The 22,966-nt window shown below is 40.6% G+C and overlaps 1 protein-coding gene across 5 annotated transcripts; it reads left to right on the top strand.

The window, feature by feature from the left end:
• The first annotated feature begins 4,547 nt into the window (after positions 1 to 4,547).
• LOC127356936 (extracellular serine/threonine protein kinase FAM20C-like) lies at positions 4,548 to 21,062 on the top strand. Of its 5 annotated transcripts, XM_051389024.1 has the most exons (14): positions 4,548 to 4,559; positions 5,098 to 5,135; positions 9,044 to 9,107; positions 11,896 to 11,948; positions 13,994 to 14,536; positions 15,323 to 15,501; positions 17,697 to 17,775; positions 17,944 to 18,036; positions 18,242 to 18,357; positions 18,752 to 18,932; positions 19,709 to 19,818; positions 20,083 to 20,164; positions 20,548 to 20,607; positions 20,799 to 21,062. In XM_051389024.1, exons 5-14 carry the CDS (start codon positions 13,995 to 13,997, stop codon positions 21,055 to 21,057), a joined length of 1,701 nt encoding a protein of 566 aa, XP_051244984.1. In that variant the 5' UTR covers positions 4,548 to 4,559; positions 5,098 to 5,135; positions 9,044 to 9,107; positions 11,896 to 11,948; position 13,994; the 3' UTR covers positions 21,058 to 21,062. The 5 variants fall into 5 exon arrangements, with proteins under 5 accessions (XP_051244984.1, XP_051244988.1, XP_051244986.1 ...); XM_051389026.1 differs by lacking the exons at positions 4,548 to 4,559; positions 5,098 to 5,135 and adding an exon at positions 5,409 to 5,478; XM_051389028.1 differs by lacking the exons at positions 19,709 to 19,818; positions 20,083 to 20,164.
• The last annotated feature ends 1,904 nt before the right edge of the window (positions 21,063 to 22,966 follow it).

Raw genomic sequence — 22,966 nt, 5'->3', positions numbered from 1 at the left:
TATCAGTCTTCTAATCTGAGTCATAGCGAGAAACAGATCAGGGATATTTCCCAAAATGTTTAACTCTTCCTTTAATTTACGTGTTCATGTCTTACATGAATTCCTATATGAACAAAAAATAATTGTATTCAGCACTGTAAGCTTCCAAAAATGGTGATCTATTTTACTGGGTTGCATTAAAGTGTTTATCTTATTGTATCCCTGTACTGTGTAATCTCCATGTCTCCATTTTGTATATACGGTATATCAAAATAGACACATTCAATTCTCACTCTGCCGTCATTCTCCCCACCTCTGTCACCCTCCATTCTCACCCTCCTCTCATCTTCGCACTCCCTCTCTGTTCTTCTCAGTGGCATTTCTACTTCAGACCCCGCACCCTCCTCCGCTCCTTGTCGAATGTCACCTGCTCTTTACTCAATCCCTGTGTTCCTCGGGTCCCAATTCTCAACCGTTTCTTCAGCCAAGACACCCTCAGCATGTCTAACTGACAAAAGAGGAGACACGTGCACGGCACGAGGCTCCGACTTTTCAAGGTTGCTGTCATGAAACTGTCATTTTTACAAATATGTTGGGGGGAAATTTAAGGGAACAAGCATACAGGAGATTTATAAAAACAAATAGCTACGAGTAGCGATTTAAAAACAAACCCATTTATATGCTTCTCCGCCTCAAGACATAAGTCAACATATTTTTTTTTCTCTTGTTTTTCTCTTGAGCCTGTGTACCAGCACACTATTGTAAAATTTTACTTTATTTATTTGACATTGATTGATAAATATCCAACCACTAGGCACAGCAATCAACAGATACTGTACAGGACTGAGTGGTGAAGAACAAAACAGCAATATCGGTAATCCCTAATTAGTGTGAGTGAATCTGTTCAACTGTTCCAGAGGATAAGACACAACTGAGAGCCATTTGTTCACGCTATCCTCTCTTTCAGTAATGGATTTACAATTTAAGTCCATGACCGGCTCTCCTGCTCGTGCCAGACAGTCACAGTCAGCTGGCTGGTGTCACACAACTTAGATCTAAACCCAGTCAAAGTCCCCTTAACCTCGTTAGTGAGAAGGGTGTAGCCTGTAGCCCGTGTGAGAAACTGTAATCATGGCTGTGCGGCACCTTGCTGTTTAATGGACCTATCTGAACCGTTTTTATGCAATATGCAACAGGCTTATAGACTATTTGTGTTTGTTACGTGTCTCACACCTGCTATGGTACTGTAGCTTTAACAAAATTGCCAGTCACAGCTATTTTCTAACTGCTTTTGGCAGGCTGTCGGGTGTTAATTTCTTTCTCTGCGCTCAGAGGCAGCAAACGGAAAAGACGTAGGAGGAGACACAAATTCAATGTGTGATTCTCACACATCAATTCAAATCGCTTCTTCTCAGTCCATTTTTTTCTCTTCTAGCACCTCAAACAAAGGGATCGCACTTAGTAACTGGTGTCTGTTTTTCTCACTGAAATATAAAAATTTAGACTGCAGTGGCAGCCTGCAGCACTGAGTGACGAAGGCATAGGACACTCTGACAGGACGAGATGTAGAGCAGGGATTTAACCTGTGACCTTCTAGTTCCTGTAAAATCTCTGACCACCAGGCTGGCTGCCTTTGCCATTTAACACATATCATCCAGAGCCAGAAGATGATATTCCCTGTTGGATTACCAATCTAATCCATAATGTTCCATCTAGGAATGGATAGATCGTAATCCCATATAATCCATGAAATGGGCGGACTAACAAGCAGAGAGTTTGCCTCATACAAAATTAACTCTAAGGTCACCATACAGTACAAACTAACTCATGCTGAAAGATTAAAAAGTCCATTACGCCACAGTTTATAATGTCACTGCATGTTCTATTCTGCTTGTCTTTGACTGTTCAAGTGTGATCAAGATTCCTTCACAGGGAATTAGAGACCAGATTTGTTGGCTCTTATCTGGTAATGGGGGGGGGCTTTTTCTGATTCAAAGCTGTATAATTTAAAGTCATTGGGTTTTAAAAGATATTCAGCCTCAAAGCTGTTTTTTTTTTTCTCCATGTCAAATGAGCAGCTCCAGGAAGTGTCTGTTGTTCACAAAATGAAGTGTTGCTCTGCTGGGAAATGTCCCATTGGAAAGTAATTAACATATTTTTGTTTCAGTGTGTGTATTTAATTTTAAAACAAAGTGCTCTTCAAGCAGAGAATGCAACTGAAAAACGCCTTTTACTTCATATTTTTACTTCACATGATTACTATGTACATATGTATATACACACATAGATATATATAGTAGACAAAATAGACATAGTTGTCTGTGTCTACTTCCTCTGGCTTGTAATCCTGTTTATATATGCCTAATCTGTGTATATACACTTAGAGCAATGTAAAATCAGAGTCAAATTCCTTGTATTACCTGTCCAGTAAAAGTTGTTCTGATTCTTTTTTGGATCAACTTAACACAAGGCTGAAAAGCTGTGTTTTGCTGCCCTCTCTGGCTGAAGGTTTCAAGCCTGTTGGGTGTGGTCAGATGTGCTTACACCTGTAACTGCACCTAACAGTGATGTCACTGGGTGCTGGAGGCAGCAAGGTGATAAGTTAAACCACAGGAGGTCAGCAGAAACACTTGTGGTTACTGGTGGTAACAGGTGTCAAATCAGTGATGAATGGCACCGTCCATTGTTTCATAGGTAGGTCAGTTGAATCCTGCACGAGAGTGGCGGACTCCACCACTAAGAATGAAAACTACAATACAGAGAGGTAATTACAGAATGTAAATACTTCAAATGTCTATACATTTTTTTTTTTATTTCTTTAAAATTGTAATAATTCTAACTTTAATATTGGGATTATTGGTTCATTTTCAGTGAGAATAGTATTGAGACTAGACATAAGCATTTTGACATTTTGCGGTCATCATAATAACTACTTTCTATCAAAATCCTTAAATCCACCTACTCATCACTTTCCCTTTTGAACCAGAGAAGGTAATCCACCCACTCAGCCTCCACATGGCAGCGTACCAGAATCGTTACTCTTCATCCACACACACGAACACACACACACACACACATACGGTCCAAAATCCCCACAGAGGCTCCATCTGGACAGGAACACGCTTTGCTCTTCCTCCATCTTTGTCACCCACTTCTGCCTCTGACTGCAATCCCATATTCCTCCCTCGCTTATCCTCCCTAGTTTAATGCAATATTCTTTCAAGTACAGGTAGGTGGCCTTGTATAACTCCATGGGCATAGCTGTAATACTGCCAAAGTCAATGGGCTTGTTTCCTCAGAGGCAACTTATTTTAAAAATGTATACACTCATTGTGCTGTAAACCTATACCCAGAATGGCTTTTTTTGTAAAAATAATTCAGCAGTCTTGACTCACTTGAAGTTGTGTAAGCCATGTGTCTCAGTCAGTGTTTTAGACTTTGGAACAAGCCTTATTTCACACATTAGAATTTTATATTGTTATAATGTTTTATAATGTTTTATAAGCTGACACATCGGCCTTCTTAATTCTTAAAATTCTTAAAGATCTCTCTCTCTCTCTCTCTCTCTCTCTCTAATTACATCTCTGTAGCCTCCTCTTTCTCAACCTTCCGTCTTTCACTTCCTCCAATTTTGTTGCGATGGGGTGAGCAGACGCATGACAATTTTTAAAGCATGTAACTCAATTCCGAGAGGGTTTTGGCTCTGTTGTCAAGTGTGTGTGAGTGTGTGTGTGTGTGTGTGTGTGTGTGTGTGTGTGTGTGTGTGCGTGTGTGTGTGTGTGTGCGCACAAACACAGCTTTCTCGGCTGTTGGGTGTGCCTGTCTGTGACAATCTACTTTGTGTCTTCATTTATTTATAAAACCCATCCTGAATGATTCACTCGCTGTTCATTGTACTTTTTCCAGCCATCACTTAAAGTTGAGCACTTGTGCCCTTCATGCGTGTGTCTTTAAGCCTGAGTGTGTCTGTGATGTTAAACAAAACTGACCAAAGCGTGTGTGTCCAGGCAAGACGCTGTCAAGTATTTTGTCTTTATTTTTGCTTTTGGAGCTGGTGAATTTTGTGAATCCATCAATCTTAGCATTTATATTAAACAGCCACTTTTTTTCATTATTTATCATGAGGTACATTTATTCCCTGTTTCTGCACAAACAATTGGATACTTCAAGTGTGGTGTGAAGACAAATGAGCGTCAGAAGATGAGCGAGCCAATGAGTCGGGTGTGGGAATGATGAAGGATGAGAAATGCAGAGTGAACAACAGTCAAAAGTGTCAAATTTTATACGTACAAAGAAAAAAGAGGAACAAAAGGAAAATGTAATCAAAGCTGTTTGTTGTTTGCCTGCCTTTTTAAGCCACGTCAGATTCTACATGAAGTTTAACATCATTGGGACATTAAGAAAACAGCATGCTATCAATTGGTTCCCTGCAGCCTGCTAGCCGCCATGTGTATGTACAGGAAAGAGATCAGTCTAGAAGCTAGCGAGGAGCGGTGGAGTCTATTTTACCTCAACTGAAATATAAATGTGTTGTGCCATGTGCACTCAGTCACCCTCCAGTCTTCTTGCTGCATTTCAAGGTGCGTGTCTTTAAAAATGCATCCATCTCCATGTTTTGTCATCCAAATTTCTTCCAAATGTGCACACACACCCATGTCCTCTGAGGGCTTTTCATGCCATCTGGAAATCAATTTTCTGCTAGGTAGAAAGTAACAACACAGGTATGCATGCACGCACGCACACATACACACACACACACACACACACACACACACACACACACACCGTGGAATCTTGGCTTTTTGCTGACAACCTTATCTTGATTAAATTAAAAATGGCTCACTCTCTCTCTCTTCCCATGAGTCTCCCTTCATCAGTATTTGAAAATTACGGTTGAGAAAAAAAAAACCCAACCCAAGTCTTCAGTTAGATTTCATGAGTAATGGATCCTCCAAATCCGCCCCGCAACCACTCTGAATAAAACTCATCAATTAAGAATCACGAGCATGTATTAGCAGCACGACACTTCTTCCGCTCATGAGTCATGAGCGTGTGCACATGCCACACACTGCAATATTTTAACACTTTATTTCTGTCTCTACTGTATTATTGCGTGAGGACATCATCACTGAGGACATGACTTCCACGGAGACTGGGTGAGTCGTTGCAGGTTTGGTGAGAGAGTAAGAAACAATCACAGCTGGCTGTTGGGTGAAGTAGTAGAGTCATGACCAGCGTGGGATGCTGCTAGTCCCAGTGTCACTATCCTCATACTGGCTGTGTCATGCTGCTGTAAGCTATCCACTTCAAAGGCCTACATATTGCTTCATCACACTCCCCCTGAAGCTCTGTTAGTAAGCTGTAATGACCTATGACCTCTCCCATAGCTCTGTTGTAATACTCTTTCTCTACCTGCACTGCTCTGGTAAGAAACAAGCCCCCAGGACCAGCGCTTGGCATTGAGTGACATTCAAGCCAGAATACAACAGAATGAAACAGGTGAAGAACTTGGAACAAAAGGGCCAAAGTTAGCATTTTTAGCTTGTTAGCTGAGGCACAAGGCAGACTGATAACATTAAAAGCGCATGTAAAGATAAAACAGCAACGATAAAAAGACAAAGGTGCATTTCAATTTAGGTTTTTTGCCACTTGGTTCATTTTACAGAAAAATCATTGTTTTGTGGGTAGGGGACTGAATTCCAAATGGCAGCTACAGCTAAATTCAGCTAATATAATGATTTTCTATTTGGTAGTATAACAACGTGAATAAAAAAACAAAATAAATCAATTAAAGAGTAAAATAGAAAAAACACAAAGGATGGATTTAAGATTAGGCAACAACAATAAAAGTGGCAGGCAGAAATAGTAAAATATCAGAAATAAAAAAGATTAAAACTACATCATGGAACAACAGCAGGACTGTAAGAATACAGAGCATTAAAAAACCCCCCACAGTATTTAGAAACTGAGTGCAAGAATCAATAGTACAACACAATAAAACCATTTCAATAAATATGAGTTTTCAAAGCAATTTAATACTTCACAGTGCTGCCACCTGGAAAGTTTTTCTACTGTGAGTTAAATTTTATTTGGAGAGAAAGACTCGCCATCATGATGAGTGCTACACAGCATGTAAAAAAAAACGTTGTGTAATATCCTCTGTGGGTTTTGGAAGAGCTCTGTCAAGTCTGAGAAAACAGCACTGATGATGTCATAGTGATGTCATCAGGGCTGTATCAGTTTTGGCGTGAGAATTAAATAAAGCCTGTGTTACAGCCTGAAGCGCTGCATCTGTTTCTGTGCTTCCATTTATCGTCTGGTAAGGCGCACAACATCAGTCGTACAGTTGGCTCAGCCGCACACTACAAAAGACCAACAAGTTATTTGAGCACAACAGCGAGCTAGCCTGTCTGACAGATGACCAATTTTTCTCTGTGAAATATTTAACATCCACTTGTTTTGGCATTACCCTCTTTCCCACATAACAATGTCTTTCTGCACTAATTTCAAACACTCATATTAGGCTACACATACTGTACATATTATTTGTACATACATGTGTATATATGTATATGTAACTGTAAAGTATATTAAATATAATTTAGTTTTCCTCTTTATTTCTTCTCTTAGTGCTACTGTAAAGTGGCCATGCTGCATTTCATTGTGCAATCCCGGACTGTACTGTAATAAAGTCACAACATGCTCATACAGACATACATTACATTTTTGCGGAGCGAGCACTGAGCCAGACTACCTCAGGCTTATCTGTCATTAACTGCCCAAATTACACATAAAAATAATATGTACATGGATAAGAACAAGATAAGGTCAAGGCTTATCAACTGTAATCCCCCATATGAGTCACATGTTAATTCCAGGAACATATTGATATAAATTCACTGTATTTGTATGAAGTGCTGCTTATTTCTAATCAACTGGTGAAGCTACACATACACCAAGGATATTCCTGCAGAGAGAGAGAGAGAGAGAGAGAGAGAGAGAGAGAGAGAGAGAGAAACACAAGCTAACCAATCCTACGTCACTGTATGGCAAGTGGAATCACTCACTGTCTATTTACAAATGTGCACATGAAGTACCAGGTTCAAACTGTATCTTCAGAGAATCGGTGATAACTGTCTTTACATAATTCATGTATTCATTATATGTACAGGCAAGTGGTTACATTCTTCCTTTCTATCTTAATTTCCTTCCCCTCGTTCCTTCCTTCCTTTCCTTCTCTCCTAATTGCCCCTCGCTTCCTCTCAGAGTAGAATCCATATACATGTAGGCTATAGAGATCCACACACTGAGCTTCATCTGATGACAGATTGTCCCATGTGGAGAGATACGGGATTAGATTATTCCACAATCTGTCACCATGAAATAGAGGACGAGAGAAAGAGAGATGCACAAGAGGTTATGAAAGATGGATGTAGTGAAAGAAATGTCGACGATGGGAACGACTAGAATTTCTCCACTGAGGATACGGGAAGGTTGGATTGCAGGGGGTTTACATGGTTTTCCACTTGTGTTGTTTTTGTGAGTGTGGCGTAAAATCAAACACATTGTTGCTTTGACTCTAGTTGGTATTCCAGGCGAGTTCTCTCCTTATGGTCTCACTCTCCTCCAGCATCTATCTTACCTCTCCTGCCCTCCATCTCTCTCGCTGTGTCTTTCCCTGCTTTACTTTCCTTCCCCCTTCTTCTCCATTCGGATCTGTTCCTCTTTGTCTTCCTTTGCACTTCTTGCTCTCACCTGTTTTGCTCCATCACTTTTGTCTCTCCCTCTCCTTTTCTCTCATTTGTCTCACGTGTCTTTCAATCCCTGCCTTCATTCCTCCCCCCCCCTCTCTCTTTCTCTCCCCAGATGAAATATTCATGCCCATCCATACTGGGAGTGTAGCAGCAGCAGCAGCCCGAGCCACAGGAGTCAATGCTTTCAAAGACTTCGGGCCTCTGAGCTTACAGAGACAGAGAGGAAGACAGTGAGAGAGAGAGGGAGGCGGTGGAGGAAGAAGAGAGAGAGTAGGCGGAAAACGAGAGAAGTGGTGAAGACAAGAAAAGAGCAGGTGAGGGAAAGGAATAGAGAGATAAGCTGTGATAGAATGAGAAAGGAAGAGAGGGAGTAGGAGGATGAGTGAAAGACCAAGGAGCCCTTCCATCACATCAAACAGCAGGCAACGCATGATGAAATGCTTCTTTTGCATTGCACACACACACACACACACACCTACACACACATATACACACACACCTACAAACAGATACTGTAGGTTAAACACAAAGAGAAAGTAAACCAGAGAGAGATACAGCGCCTGCAGCACTTCAAACATCAGCCGACACATGATTAAACACTTCACTCTCTTTGTATTCCACGCTCGCACACACCTAAAAAAAAAAAAAAAAAAAACTCTTGCACCCTTGGGTTCTCATAAGGCCACTTAAGCAGTTTTTACACCCAGTCACACACACAACTAGTACACGAGGAGGCAAATTTTAGGGCCGAACACTCAGCTACACACACATAAGCAATATGCAAGTGCACACAAACACACATCAGGTCTCCCAGGCTTTCATCGCTCAAGCCCTCCACATGATCCGATAGGCCCCCTGCCACTCGGTCTCCCTCTAATGTGCCAGATGTGATCTGAAATTCACTTTGTCTTATTATCCTGAGTTTGCACAACAGAGTCGCCATCCGCCTGCCTGCTGGATAAAGCACATGCACGCTCCAATTAGGTGCCAAATTCTGGGTTGTTTCCAAGCAACCTACATTAAGCTGCGACTGCTGTGAGGGAAACGGGGCTTCAAAGCTTTGAAGGATGTTTTTCGTTGTTTGAATGTGAGGTTTGGGTCTGTTTTATGTGTGTGAATGGGAGGAAGCCATCAACGATGGGAGAGGGGCTATAAAGAAATTGAAAGCAGCACAAATTTAAAATATCTTGTTATATTTGATTTCTTGACATCTTGCAATAAGTCCAGAGCCCTGATAGACAAGGTTGGTCAGGATGTATTGTGCCTTCACTGATCAGAGCTTATCTTTTCTTTTGGCTGCTGTTGTGAAGCTTCTGAGTGACCTTGGATCTCCCTCTGGAGGAAGATAAATGTAAAAAGACAGCTATTGATAAGGTATCACATTACACGATGCTACACTAGAGTTAATTATACTCACTGGGCTGATGCAGTAGTGCATGTCCTCCACTCAGACATCCGTTGTCAGTCTTACAGTCAGATCCTCTATTTATTTCTCAATTATCGAGGCCTTACACTTAGTGGAGGCCTTATGATATTTGCTAGCACAGCTCATCCTCCCAAGGTCTACTTTATAATCTAAAGGTGACCATGCTTTTATCATCAGGGTCCACACTTTAAGAAATGTTCTTTGGTCTTTGTTCTCTTCGATAAGTTTTCTTTTAAAAGCTGCTTTTATACGGTGTCTTTAAATGGTTTTATATATTTTGTTTGGGGGTTTTCTCAGGCTTATTTAGTATGCTCAGAGACAGAAAAGTCAATAAATACCATAAAAGGTCCAAAACCAAGTATTGTCCATGACATTATTATACAATACTATACTGTACTACTGTTTTGGGTCAATTCTGTCACAGTCCTGCTGCTATAAAATACTCACTAATCCCTATCAATCCACAGCTTAAAAAACACTCCCCAACGATTACACTATTTACTCCAGTTTGTGTCATACAGTGTCCAGTTGTTTTAGTGAAATTCTATATATTTGTGACATGTTTTTAAAGATTTAGTAGGAAGCTGTGGGCTGAGAGTTTCAGATAGCAACTAACTGAACACCGCTAGTGTCTGTATTTGACAGCCTGGGAATTAGAATGGGCTGTGAGGAAGTAGAAGAAACTGTAGTGGCCACGGATGTCACAGAAAACACGAAAGGCCCCTTCAACAGCCGGTGTTTTGTTTGTCCCTTCTGGGCTACTGTAGAAACATGTCAGACTCCATGGAAGGCAACCAGCGGTGTCTCTAGATAAAAACAGCTCATTCTTAGGGAACAATAAAACAACTATGCCTATATTCAGGTGACTTTACACAAATGAAAACATACCTATGAATAATATATTCCATTTCTGCCAAAATAACCTCTAAATATTCCTAAGTATTTTACATTGGACCTTTAACAACTGAACATTTGTAGCAGATGATAGCAGCATGGTTCTATGGATGGTCGGTTGGTCTGTAGGTCCACCACTTTGGACCAGACTGAAATATCAACAAATATTTGATGGACTGCCATACAATCGACAGTCATGTTTCCCAGAGGATGATTCTTACTATCATTGGCGATGCTCAGATTTTTCCTTTTGTGGTTTTGAGTGAAATGTCTCATTTGGACAGATTCCCTTGAAATTTGGTTCAGACATTAATGTGCCTTTTAGGATGAATTATAATAACATGGTAAAAAATATTATTTTGATTAAATATCAGCATTAGCTATACTTTATGTTTTGTGCCAATGTATTAAGTGCAAACACACTCAACATAGAGAGTGAACATGGTAAATGTTATATCTGCTTAAGATTAGGATGTTAACATTGTCATTGTGAGTATGGTAGCATGCTAATATTAGCTTTTAGCTTTATTACACATGGCTCACAGAGCGCTAGCGTGTCTGTAGACCATTAATATTGTGCAGCACTGCCTAATATTATACAATATTCTATTCCACCACTTGAATACATCTGAATACATTCTCAGGCACTCCTTACATTGATGTATGGGAAATTTATTGAATCATGACACCAACTCATCAGACCATGAATGTAATGAATCATAACACACCTAAACCAAAGTCCAAGGACATCATCATCATGATGAATAATTAAGCTAAATTAGTGTTGTCATGCATTCAGATTTTTTTTCATTTACTCAAACGTAATATTTACCTGACAAGTGATCTATTCTCTCTGTCTCTGTGTGTGTGTTTATATTGTAATCTAATTTGTGACATTTAACAGTTGTTTACGTGTGATAAAACACACTCAGAGGCTGCATACGATACCGCAGTACGTTGCCACAGGTTTGAAAAACATCAGCCTATTCTACTGGGACCTGCTGCAACATACATAATACATTCTCTCTCATAGCGAAGTTAGCTAATTAACAGAAACATGCAGTTGGTTAATTAGTGGTATACAACAGAGTGATTTTTCAACCCTTGGAGGACAGAAAACACTGAAAGTCAGAGAAGGATTTAAAGCCGTAGCAGGAGATTGGTTGATGGTTTATGATTACAAAAAAAGAGGGGGAGGCAGAAAAGAAGAGGGGACATATTCAAAAAGAGGCAAAAAGAGAAACTGTTGAATTGATGCATATTTGATTTAATCTGGGCTCCTTGAGAGTATGAATTCATTACTCTGCATGTTTCTCTGTGTATGGATCTTAATGCTCTGCCAGTATCAAACAGTTTAGAAGAGGATCCAGCTCACTGACAGCTCTTGTATTTTCATTGAGTGTTGAAGCAAAACATTGTGCTTGATAAAAGAAATGAAATGAACACAAACCACATTGAGTGTCCTTTAAAGTCAAACCCAGAGACAGAAAATCATCAGCATAAGAGTGGTAGAACAACTCCGACAAGAAAATAGAAGAGAAGGTGGAATGTGTTGTTAGCATTTTCTTTTTCAAGGCTGCTCCATTGTAGCTGTGTAGCACCGCTATTATCACTCACCCTGCATTGATCCAGACAGACTAAAAGATCATTTGGCAGTATGTAGTGATTCCCTTCCTCTTAACTGTGGGTCACGCAGACACAGGTCACCGCAACCGCAGCATGCCAGTCCTCTTCTGTTTGTACTGCAGTGACCGTATGATAACAAACAAACATACATATGCAACAGGGCAAAAAAAAAGGGTAGAAATGCCACCAAACTCTGAATATCTTCCTCTTTCACAGAGGAAGGGGAGCAGAACCGAGAGGGGGAGAAAAGGTCTTCAAGGGAAAGAGATGTAAGTAATTCCTCCAGCCTCCTGGTCCACACAGGGAATTTGGGAGCAGCAAGTTGTTCAATAATGTATTGATTTTCTTAGTGAGCTTTTCTTTCTTTGAGGATTTGATGTCAATGATTATCTGACAGTTTTCTGCTTAACTAGTGCAGTGTGAAGGTATGCATGAGGCCCTGTCTGTCTGCTCATCCCTCTGTCTTCAGTGTAAATTCATTAACGGAGTGATTATCCTTCTAAATGTTTGCTTATTGATGTAACTTGGATGAGCCTCCAGTTTACTGAGGAGTAAAGAAATGCAGAAATGCACACTTGAGTTCCTAAACATCCAGATCAAGTCTCAATTAGGAGACGAAAGCAGGTGTTTAACTGCATCCTGACGATCATGATACCGCTGCTGGATGTCTTTAAAAGCAGGATGTTATTGTGGTAGTGCCACATGTGGTAAAGAGCTAGAATGTGTAAACTGTTTTACAACCATGCAGACATTTAGTGAAATGGCCCTGCTAACGTGGCTCCCATACTGATGGTTAGATGCAACATTTGGCTTTCTCCAAACAGGTCAAAGATGCAAGAATAAGTTTTTATCATTCTATAATTTATAGTACAGCACCCTATATTAATGCATTTTTCTGCTTATTTTTTTCCAGAGGTGTTCAAAAAAACAGTTGGTTTATAATAGGTTATTTTGTTGCAGAGTGAATGGCTGTCAGCCTGTCAGTCTGTCAGCCATCCAGCACTTTGGTCTAGACTGAAATATCTCAACAACTATTGGAGGGACTGACATGACATGTTTTATAGACATCCGTGGTCCCCAAATAATGAATCTTACTGACATTGATAGTCCTCTAACTTTTCAGCGCCACCGTGACATTCAGCTGTGGTTCTGAATAAATGTCTCAACAACTCTTGGAATGTGACTTTGATTTGCTACAGATATTCATAGTTCCCGGGGGATGAATCCTAGTGACTGACTTTCATGTAGCAAAATCCTAACCTATTCAGTGAAATATCTCAGCTTCTACTGGATGGATTGGTACAAAATTGTGAACAGACATTCATGGTGATGAAGCCTACCGATTAGTAATGCTTTCCTCTTGTGCCACCATGAGGTTAACACTCATAGTTTTGAGTGAAATGTTTCGACGGTTACTGGATGGTTTGACGTGAAATAATGGCGCACTCTGGATGAATGTTTGACTAAAAACCCAAGGAGAAATCACAAATAAATGCAAGGACACGCACATTTTACAAGAACAAAAATGCACCCAAATAAAAGCTGCATCCGCTTTCCGGACTGACTGGTTACTCCCTAACAGGCTCATGGGGAAGGTGGAGACTGACCAAGGCCCATCCTCTCCTAAATCATCCACAGTGGTGTCAGGTTCAATAGCACTGTCAGCACAGCAAGATGTAGCATTATGAGGCAGGCTAGTAGTAGCCGGTGACAATGACAGTGACTCCGACAACTCATCACAATCTTTGGCCTTGAAGTGATTGCTACTAAGCCGGTCAACCACTTTCTAAAATCCATAGCTGCAACTGGGATGAAAATATTCAGCTAGTTTAGCTAGCTTAAATTAGCCTACACCTGATGACAGACTTCTAGTTTTCAAAACTTTAATTCCTGCTCAACTTGTCAAATGTTACGTGAGAGCATTCAGGCTTTACATGGATGGATCCATTATCCATAGTCATGAGGTGTGAATGAAGTAGGCAGAGCACTGCACCCTGTGTAACCTCTGACCAGTACATTGTTAGTTGTTTCATGTGGATTCATTAACATCATTAATTGGCATTTACCCAAATACAGCCTTTGTGAGCAATGGAGTTACTTCAAAGTAAAAGTTAGTGTTCATCTGTTTTTTTTCTTATTTTGTCCACTCCTGTGTGTGTGTGTGTGTGTGTGTGTGTGTGTGTGTGTGTGTGTGTGTGTGATAAGTGGAATGCAATGATCAAAAAATGTTTCATCATGATCAGGTTTGATGGGCTGGCAGGTCATGGTTTGGATTTTAAATGTCTCTCTCTGTTGTTGCCTCTCTTTCCTCCAGCATGATAAAACTGAACCCGTGTCGATCCACTCGCTCCATCTATCTGGGTCTGGCGTGCCTGTCCCTTGCTCTCCACCTCCTTCTGGCATTTTTTTGTCTCTCAGTCCTCCAGACTGCCTGTGTCCTTCCCACCTCCTCCTCTTTGTCCCCTTCTTCCATTCCAAGAACAGATACTCAGCACCATCAGTCTAGTGCCCACTCCTCCTCTTCTTCAGCTGTTTCCTCCTCACATAAACTCCCAACGAGCCGTCAGGACGAAGAGCATCACAAACCAAATGCCAAAACCTTGCATCCTAAAGAGAAAGACTCATTCAGTGACGCCACTGAGAGAGAGAAGAAGCTGATCGAAGCTGGAAAAGTGATTCAAAAGGTTAAGAGTGGTTCCAAGCTGGAAGCGCTGTTCAAGCTCCCGCTGTACAACCTGCCACGCCCAGAGCTGCAAGAAGATGACTGGCTGCTGAGGGTGGAAACAAATGAACACGCAAGGGATACGGGAAGTGAGGAAGGGCAAAGGGAAGACGCCATCAATAGTGACAGTGAATGGTAAGTGAAACTGATGGATGGACCATGGTGTTCCAGAGGCTTGGTTTTCTACACAAAAATCTTTTATAGAAAAGCGAAAATTTAAGCTTCTGGTATGCTTTACAAATGAGACTATTTTTAGCCAGAGTTCAAACCAACCACTACTGGATACATTTCCTAAGTCTTTAAAGACATTCAAGATCCTCAGAGGATGAAGCCGATGCTGACTTTGGTGATCCTCAGACTTTTCCTCCAGCGCCACCATTAGGTTTTAGTTTTTAGTGAAATGTCTCAACAGCTACTGGATTGCCACCTGACTTTTCAGGTGTGTCAGGTCAAAACTTTTAATTTGTCCAATAACTGTGTCCAATACTAGGCTATATCTGCAAAACCAACAACATTTCCCTTGCATGCTACACACACACTAAGCTAAAACAGTGAAGATAGTTATGTGCTAATTAGAAAATATTACAGTAGCTTGTTGTAGTTAGCATTGCTAACGTGCTAAACTTGCTGATCAATGCTGATATTCGCATTTAGCTCAAAGCATCGATGTGCTCTCTCAGATCTTTCAGCCTTTAGGCTACATATGTTTTGAAATTTTTTTCTAATTGCATGTAATGTGTTGCTTTAGTTGCTAAAGTATTGCCTCATATGGAACATACGTATTCCTCGTCACATATCTTACCTCGACAGCTTGTTTTATATCTCAGAGCCAACCTGAAGCCAACTCTGTGAACTTCGGTTTAACTATAACCTTCCTTGGCCAGTTCTGCCTATTTATCACCTTCACTTCCTCTCCTGAAGGCAGAGTGCCAGTCAGGAGGAAGGCTACGACAAAGTCACTTGGACGAGCGATGTGGAGACCCACCCTCCCTGGCTGCGGTTCCACCTGGGCATCTCTCGCCGGGAGCTGTACAACAGGAAGGATCCCAACCTGGCCCAGCTGACTCAATATTTGGCAACTCAGCGTATCCTTGGGGCTGGTGAGCAAATGAGGGGGGCAGGGCGAACATGCGAGAGGACAAACAGAGGAAAGGATGCAGCCAGTTAAAACCACCAGAAACAAAGGAGAGACATTAGAGGAGGGTGCACAGGGAGAAAGGTGAAGGATTACCAGGGATTTAATTACACTTACTTTAATCTTTCTGCTCCTAAAAATACACCCTGAAGTTTCAGCCAGACAGAATTTCTCACTTGGGTAAAATATTTAGAAAACATACTGCAGACACAATTCTTTAAATATGATCCATGTTCTGCCAAAACCTGCACAACCCACTCGTGAAAAAACTTAATTTAGTCATTAACATATTGAATATCTGGATCTGTATTCGGCTTTTACTGAAACAAGGCCATCTGAGGAGCCAGTTATTTTTAGGAAATGTGTTGTAAGTGGAGTTAAAGACTTAACAATTCAATTAGATTAACTCTTGCTTTTTCATTTTCAGTGCCACTATCCTGATGTTTGTCATTGTTTGACACTTTATGTAGTCGGGCTTCAAGGCCGCCCACAGAAAAAAAACAGTACTTCACCTCAGAGCGCAACATTGCTCAACACAGCAAAATTTACAAATGTTTAGAAGCTGACCTTTACCCTCAGTTGCCCTATAGTAGTGCACAGGTTTCATTTAAGTATGATCATTCAGAGTCCTCTTGATACTATAATAAAGCCACACGCTGCTTTCTCACTTTAACTCCTATCCCGCTATACAAACAAGCTATAAAAGAGCCAGAGTCAACACTCAAGTTTTCCCTTTGTGAATAAAGTCAGCTGTGCCAAAGTTCATATTTAGACAGTGAATATTACACACATAAAGTTACACATGTAGGATGACAGATCCTTGGGTACACATATCTTAGACTCAAACTAAATTCACACACATTGAAATCACAAAGCACATTTACACAGAATAAAAGATAAACACAAATCCTTTTTAGTCAAATGTGAGTTTGGAGAAGGTGGAAAAGCAAACATAGAGGAGCACTGCACTGTAGGCAATACATTGATTGTGTGTGTGCAATGTTAATATCTGTTTTACATTTATTGAATGGTCGACACAATAACATGAGCAGCTATTGCAATCCAAAAATCTAGGCAATAGAAAATGAAAGTTGGTAATGTGAAACTGTGTGCAGATTCTGAGGCCGTAGTCTGGGCTGGGAGGCAAATGAAGTTTTGCATACACACTCAGACACAAACTCAGGCCCACACACAAACTACAAAGTCAAATAAAATGCAAATGCATACAGGTTAAGACAAAAGTGACTGATGTTTTATACAAACCAGATAATCGAACATCTTCAGTACGCAGCTTGTGTGATTTTTTTCTTGTGGGGTCATAAATATAATCCTCCCACAAACTTACATTATCTCAACACCCACTCATCTCCATACACGTACTTAAACGCACATATTCACACGAGTCACTCTCACCAACACATGCTCATTTTGTGTTTGCTCATCTCAGTCTTCAGCGCGCCGCAGAATGAATAATGCATTGAGATTTGTGTTATACGGTGCAGATTAAGCACTAATCTCAGCTACAGGCTGATTTTTCGTGACTGTGTCATTTTCTTTCATGTTTAACACTCACCACAGTGTAAATACCTTGAAACATTTGAATTCAGATTTATTTTCCTTTAATCAGAGTTGTAACTGATATTATAAATATATTATAAATAAATATGAGAGGATCTGATTTATATCTCAGGATTTATAGCTCTTGAATTATTTATTGGACTTGCTCCTACAAGTATGGCGAGCAACAACCACAGAAGTCTCCTCCTCTGAATGTCTGGTACCTCAACCTTGAAAGAACACATGCTTTGATTTAACTCATTCACACTGTCCCAGTTGTTTGAAGTGTGGGAGAGGTGATTCATGCTTTTTTTCTGGATGAAAGACCTAAAAAGTGCCTTGGTGTCAAATTTACAGATCTCACTGTTGCTAAAATAAGTTCATTCTTTTTGGCTAACTAGCAAATGATACACTGAGTTTGTGCACTGCACTGAACATACACCCAGCTCAGTATTCAGTAACCAGAAAACATATTTTAGTATGTGATATGTGTTTCTAATGATGACTTACAACGATCCTGATGTGAGTGTGTAGGCAATTAATTTGTCCATCTTTTTGCACTGTTGATGCACACTCCATATTGGCTTTATGCACATCTTTCAGTTCAGAAGACAGGAGGCACCCAGCTCAAACTGCTCATGTCGTTTCCAAACTACGGACAAGCTCTGCTGAAGCCCATGAAGTAAGACAGCACTGTAACTGAAAGATAAATGACTGACTGCTGACAGTGTTTGTGTTGCTCCAGTTCAGTAATGCTGACAGCCACATCACAACTAGAGGTCACATCTTCAGTATGTACCTCAGGATATAGCCTTGAACATTTGTGTGCATGTGTTTTTCTATTGCAAAGACAATCCAGAGATGCAGAGACGGATGTAAACCTCTTCTACTTCTCAGACTTTGAAAGACACAACGCAGAGATCGCTGCTTTTCACCTTGACAGGTACAGTGTGTTGCACACAGCACAGTAGTAGCCACCAGGTCACTGGACCAACACTGGAGTTATTCTTTCATAAAGCCACTGTACAGCTTGTATTATAGGATAAGGAAGTGAAGTGTGAGTTTTAAAGAATAATACAGCACTAGTGCCCTTCATTCTTGCTGATGCCCTCTGTCTTTACTTCTGTTAATGTTTGTGTTTATCTCAGATTGTTGGGCTTTAACAGGATCCCTCCAGTGGTCGGACGACTTGTCAATGTCACCACAGAGATCAGAGAGATCACCACTGACCACAGGCTATCTAGGACCTTCTTCACTTCCCCTGGTATGTGTGTATATCAGTATGTATCCAAGCCTGCACCCATCTGCACTTTCACAAAGCAAGACCTATTGTTAGCTATTTTTACAATAGATTTTTTACATTTTGAGTCAAATTCTCTGATGTCAGTTTCTCAAATGTGAATATTTTTTGATTTCTTTAGTCCTTAATGACAGTAAACTGAATATATTATGGTTGTGGACAAAACAAGACATTTGAGGACATTTCCTCCGGCTTTGGGAAACAGTGATCAACATTTTTCACAATTTTCTGGACCACACAACTGATCGATTAATTGAGAAAAAGAAAAATGATAGATTAATCAATATTGACAATAATCGTAAGTTGCAGCCCTATCGACCGATAAACCAAAAGCTGTTGTCTCTCTGACTCCCTCTAGTGGGCAACGTGTGTTTCTATGGCCGGTGTGAGTACTACTGTTCCTCAGAGCACCCAGTGTGCGGTCAGCCGCATGCACTGGAGGTTTCCCTGGCTGTCATGCTACCTGACCTCACCCTTGCTCCCCGCAGGTCGTGGAGGTCACCATGGAGACGCTCCTACAGCCGCACAAAGCTAGCACAGTGGGTACACAGTGTGTCTCTTACTGATATTTTTTGTTGAAATGTAGCGTTAAAAGTTATGTCATCACTAATGTTTACAGTATTAATAATGAACAGTTTGAACAGAAAACAGCTCTGCAATGAATACCCTCTTTGTTTTATGGCTTTACTTTCTATATGTGTTTATGGTGGGTAATAAGTGTTTTAATGTTTCTACCTTGTTGCTGGTGGAGATTTCACAGTTGAGACAAGTGTATGTAGAATCACGAGTCTTCACTGCCCTCCAGTGGTCTGAATGAGGAACTGCAACACAACATTCAATTTGTGGCTAACACAAAAGCGTTAATGTCAGTGTAATCAATGTTAATGTCAATACATAGAGCTCATTATTAGTGTGATTGTTTATTCAGGCCAAATTCAGGCTGTTAGAAAACCATTTGTATACTTTTAAAAATGATGTGGACACATTTTTCCTTTGCAGTTTGATTTTCAGGCAAGTGTTTGTGCAGGAGCTCAGGTTAAAGTATCTGGAGGCCTCTGGATCACAACAGAGCAACAGAGAACTATAAGCTGTGCTGAGCTAAAAGAACATATTGAGTTGTGATAAAGCTGAAGACTACCAATGGATCAGCCTACAGTCTGCCTGTTTCCCTGCTCAGCCCAGTTGGACTCTTAGCTGCTAAATCTCAAAGTTATCAACAAAAGAAGAAAAGTTGGAAGAAAGTTACAAATATTGTATGTGTAATTTTTTTTTCTCTCTCCAACTGAGTTATACTGAATTGCACTGTTGATCCCAGGTGGGAGAAGGACCCGGCCTACTGTGACACAGTGAAACAGACACCTCCTTACATCCACGGCACCAGACTGGTGGATCTCATAGACATGGCTGTACTGGACTTCCTCATGAGTCAGTCTGAGCACTTTAAACTCAATCCAGTAGTCAATTGCTCTGAAACAAAAGGGGGGCTTACAGGCAGTGTAATAGGGGGTCACTGACCTCTATGTCCTCAGTTTAAGAGTGAAATGTAGTAAATAAGAGCTTTATCTCCCAAGTTAATGCACTCAGGATGTTATCAGGATTTTCCATCAATTTATGCCATTTTTCTTCTTTTCATTTCTACAAAAATGGCTCTCACATAGTCTAAAAAACACAATTGTTTTTCATTCAAAGGCAACATGGACAGACACCACTATGAGACGTTTGAGAAATTTGGCAACAAGACTTTTCTGCTGCATCTGGATAACGGACGGGCGTGAGTTCCGTGAACATCTGCTGACTCACTGCAGCTCAGGCAGTTGTAATAACTCATGACTGACAGCCTAATACTATATTTCTGACTCAGGTGTCAGTTAAGACCATTTTCACAGCAGCCATTGACATGAAATAGTAGGGTAAAGACAAGTGTTACCAGTGACAGTTATTAAGGTTGTGTCGCATTCAGGTCAGACAGAGTTGGGGTGCTGCTATTGTTGGCTCACTGGAAAGGCTCTGCTACACTAAATGGAACAAAGCCTTAATTAGTGACATTGGTAACGCCTGTGTTTACCCTACTATTTCCTGTTGCTGTGAAAAAAAGTCTATTGTGGTAACATTTTATGTGCGGGACTTTCTTGTGACTGTCCCATGTTTTTCCAGGTTTGGGCGTCACTCTCGGGATGAGCCATCTATTCTGGCTCCTTTGCAACAGTGCTGCAGGTAAAACAAACAAACAAACAAAAAGTCTGTTCACTGAGTGACTTGAACACTTAAATATGAACGGTGGGTGAAATAAACTGTAAGAAACTAGTTGTACAAAAACACTGAGTTCAGTAATAAGTGTTGTGCATACATATTAAAGGACCCAGAGAAGATAAGGAAACCTGCGTTTCGGTCTCTTTTGATTTCAGGATCCGTCGCTCCACCCTCCTCCGCTTGCGACTCTTGTCCCTCCCTGGCTTCCGCCTGAGTGATGTCATGCGGGAGTCTCTGGTCCAGGATCCTTTGGCAGGCGTGGCCCCCCTTCTCTCTGAGCCACACCTCTCTGCTTTGGACCGACGTCTTGCCACCACCCTCCAGGTAGTGCAGAGCTGTCAGCATCACCACAAAGATGTCATTTACAATGACGTGGAAGGAGATAATGTAGACTACGATCAACAGCCTGACTGAGGCTACGAACAATAAATTATATATTTGTCTCATACATCTGTGTCGGAATGATTTTGTCACACAGTCAGCACAAAGTATTTTATGATAGTGAAGCTGGTTAAGAGGGGGCAAAGGTTTGACAAATTTACACATCTGCCTGCAATATTCAAATATTCAGAATTCAGATAGCACAGTGAATTGTGCTATTTCATTCTTGTCCCATTAATCATCTGGAGACCCCTCTGGTTTTCACTGGTAGAAGAAATACTCTCTCACAAGTAAAAGTCATGAATTTAAAAATTCACTTCAGAAGCTGGTCATAAGGTGGGGGCTAATTTACTTCTATCTAATACTCACTGCTGGGTAGATTGTGAATTTATTTGAAGAGGCAGAAAATGAAATGGAAATATTCCAGTAAAGTAAAAGTACCTGAAAATGATACTTAAAGCTGCTAGTTCACTTTTATAAAAATGTTGGATAAAGCGTCGGTATTAGGACCTGGGGATGATCAACTCTTTCTCAGCTCTGATTGGTTGATTTTTATAATTTTTTAATTTTTTGTAGGTAACAGGATACACAAAAAAACAGACACACAACAGAAAAAAAAAACAGAATAGAAACAAAAGGTAAAAAAAACCAAACACACAGGGCATATTTAAAAAGAATAATTAAGTACACTGCTGCATCACTAGCATTAGCATCTTGGCACAAATTCTAAACAATGAGAGGTGGATGGCACTCTATGAACTTCCATGCTGGTCAGGGTCACTGTCATATTTAGCAAGGTGAGCCAGAAATGGCTGCCATATATCCAAAAATGTATTAAGATGTCTATCATGCCGTATCGAACTTTCTCTATATGTAAAATACCAGTGAGCTTACTCAGCCAAGTCTTAAACTGTGGCACAGTATCTGACTTCTTAAAATCACTTTCTTTGCAATTACTATTCCATACATCATTGTGCTCTGTACCGAAACATTGTGTTTAAGTAGCGAAGGAGAAATCCCAAATAATGCAATCTCCGGGACAGGTTCAAACACACAATCGCACATGTCAGAAAACCACTTAAATATGTCACACTAAATATTATACAGTTTCTGACACCTCTACAGATTTACATCGGTCACATAGAGAGGAAATGGCAGGAAAGATTCTGTGCAGTTTGGTTTTTGAATAATGAAGCCTGTGCATCACCTTAAATTGGATTAACCTGTGCCTGGCATTAATAGAACAAGATCGGGTCCTACTAAGGCCCTCCTCCCAAACATCATCCCCAATCTACAGTCCCAGCTCCTCCTCCCAGGATTTTTTGGCATAAACCACTTGTTCAATATATTTACAAAGCCTGAGACCAATTTTTTGGATTCAGGCGGACCCAACAAAATCATTTTACCTTCCGGGAGAGACTCAAAGTTAGGCATACATTGACGGACATAATTCCTAATCTGCAAATATCGGGGGAAAAAAAGAGAAGAGAAAACTTTTTGTTGAGTAAATGTAGCAAACTGTTTGTTAATATAGTACACATCTTTCAAAGTAACTAAACCTTTTAACCTCCAAACGTTGAAGGACCCATCCGAAAGGGATGGGGAGAATGCATGACTGATTGTTTGACACACACACACACACACACACACACACACACACACACACACACACACACACACACAGATTAAAGTGAGTTCACAACTGTACAGTAGTGGTTTGGTAGCCGCCAGTTTGTTAATAGAATGACCAAAACACACTGGAAAAAATGCTTCTACAGTTTGATATTTTGATTAAAATTCAAACTGAATTCATATTAACCAACTGATCATTTTACACCTCTAAACACCTCAGATGCAAAGACCCAAAGCACTCAGGCCCTCTGCAGTGGAGGGCGACCCCTGCTGCCGCTGAGCAGAACTGCGACTCAATAGGAAGACACAA

The sequence above is a fragment of the Dicentrarchus labrax genome, unplaced genomic scaffold (assembly GCF_905237075.1).
Source record: "Dicentrarchus labrax unplaced genomic scaffold, dlabrax2021, whole genome shotgun sequence".
In the NCBI taxonomy this organism is placed as follows: domain Eukaryota; kingdom Metazoa; phylum Chordata; class Actinopteri; family Moronidae; genus Dicentrarchus; species Dicentrarchus labrax.
This window is presented reverse-complemented; position numbering and strand designations above follow the sequence as displayed.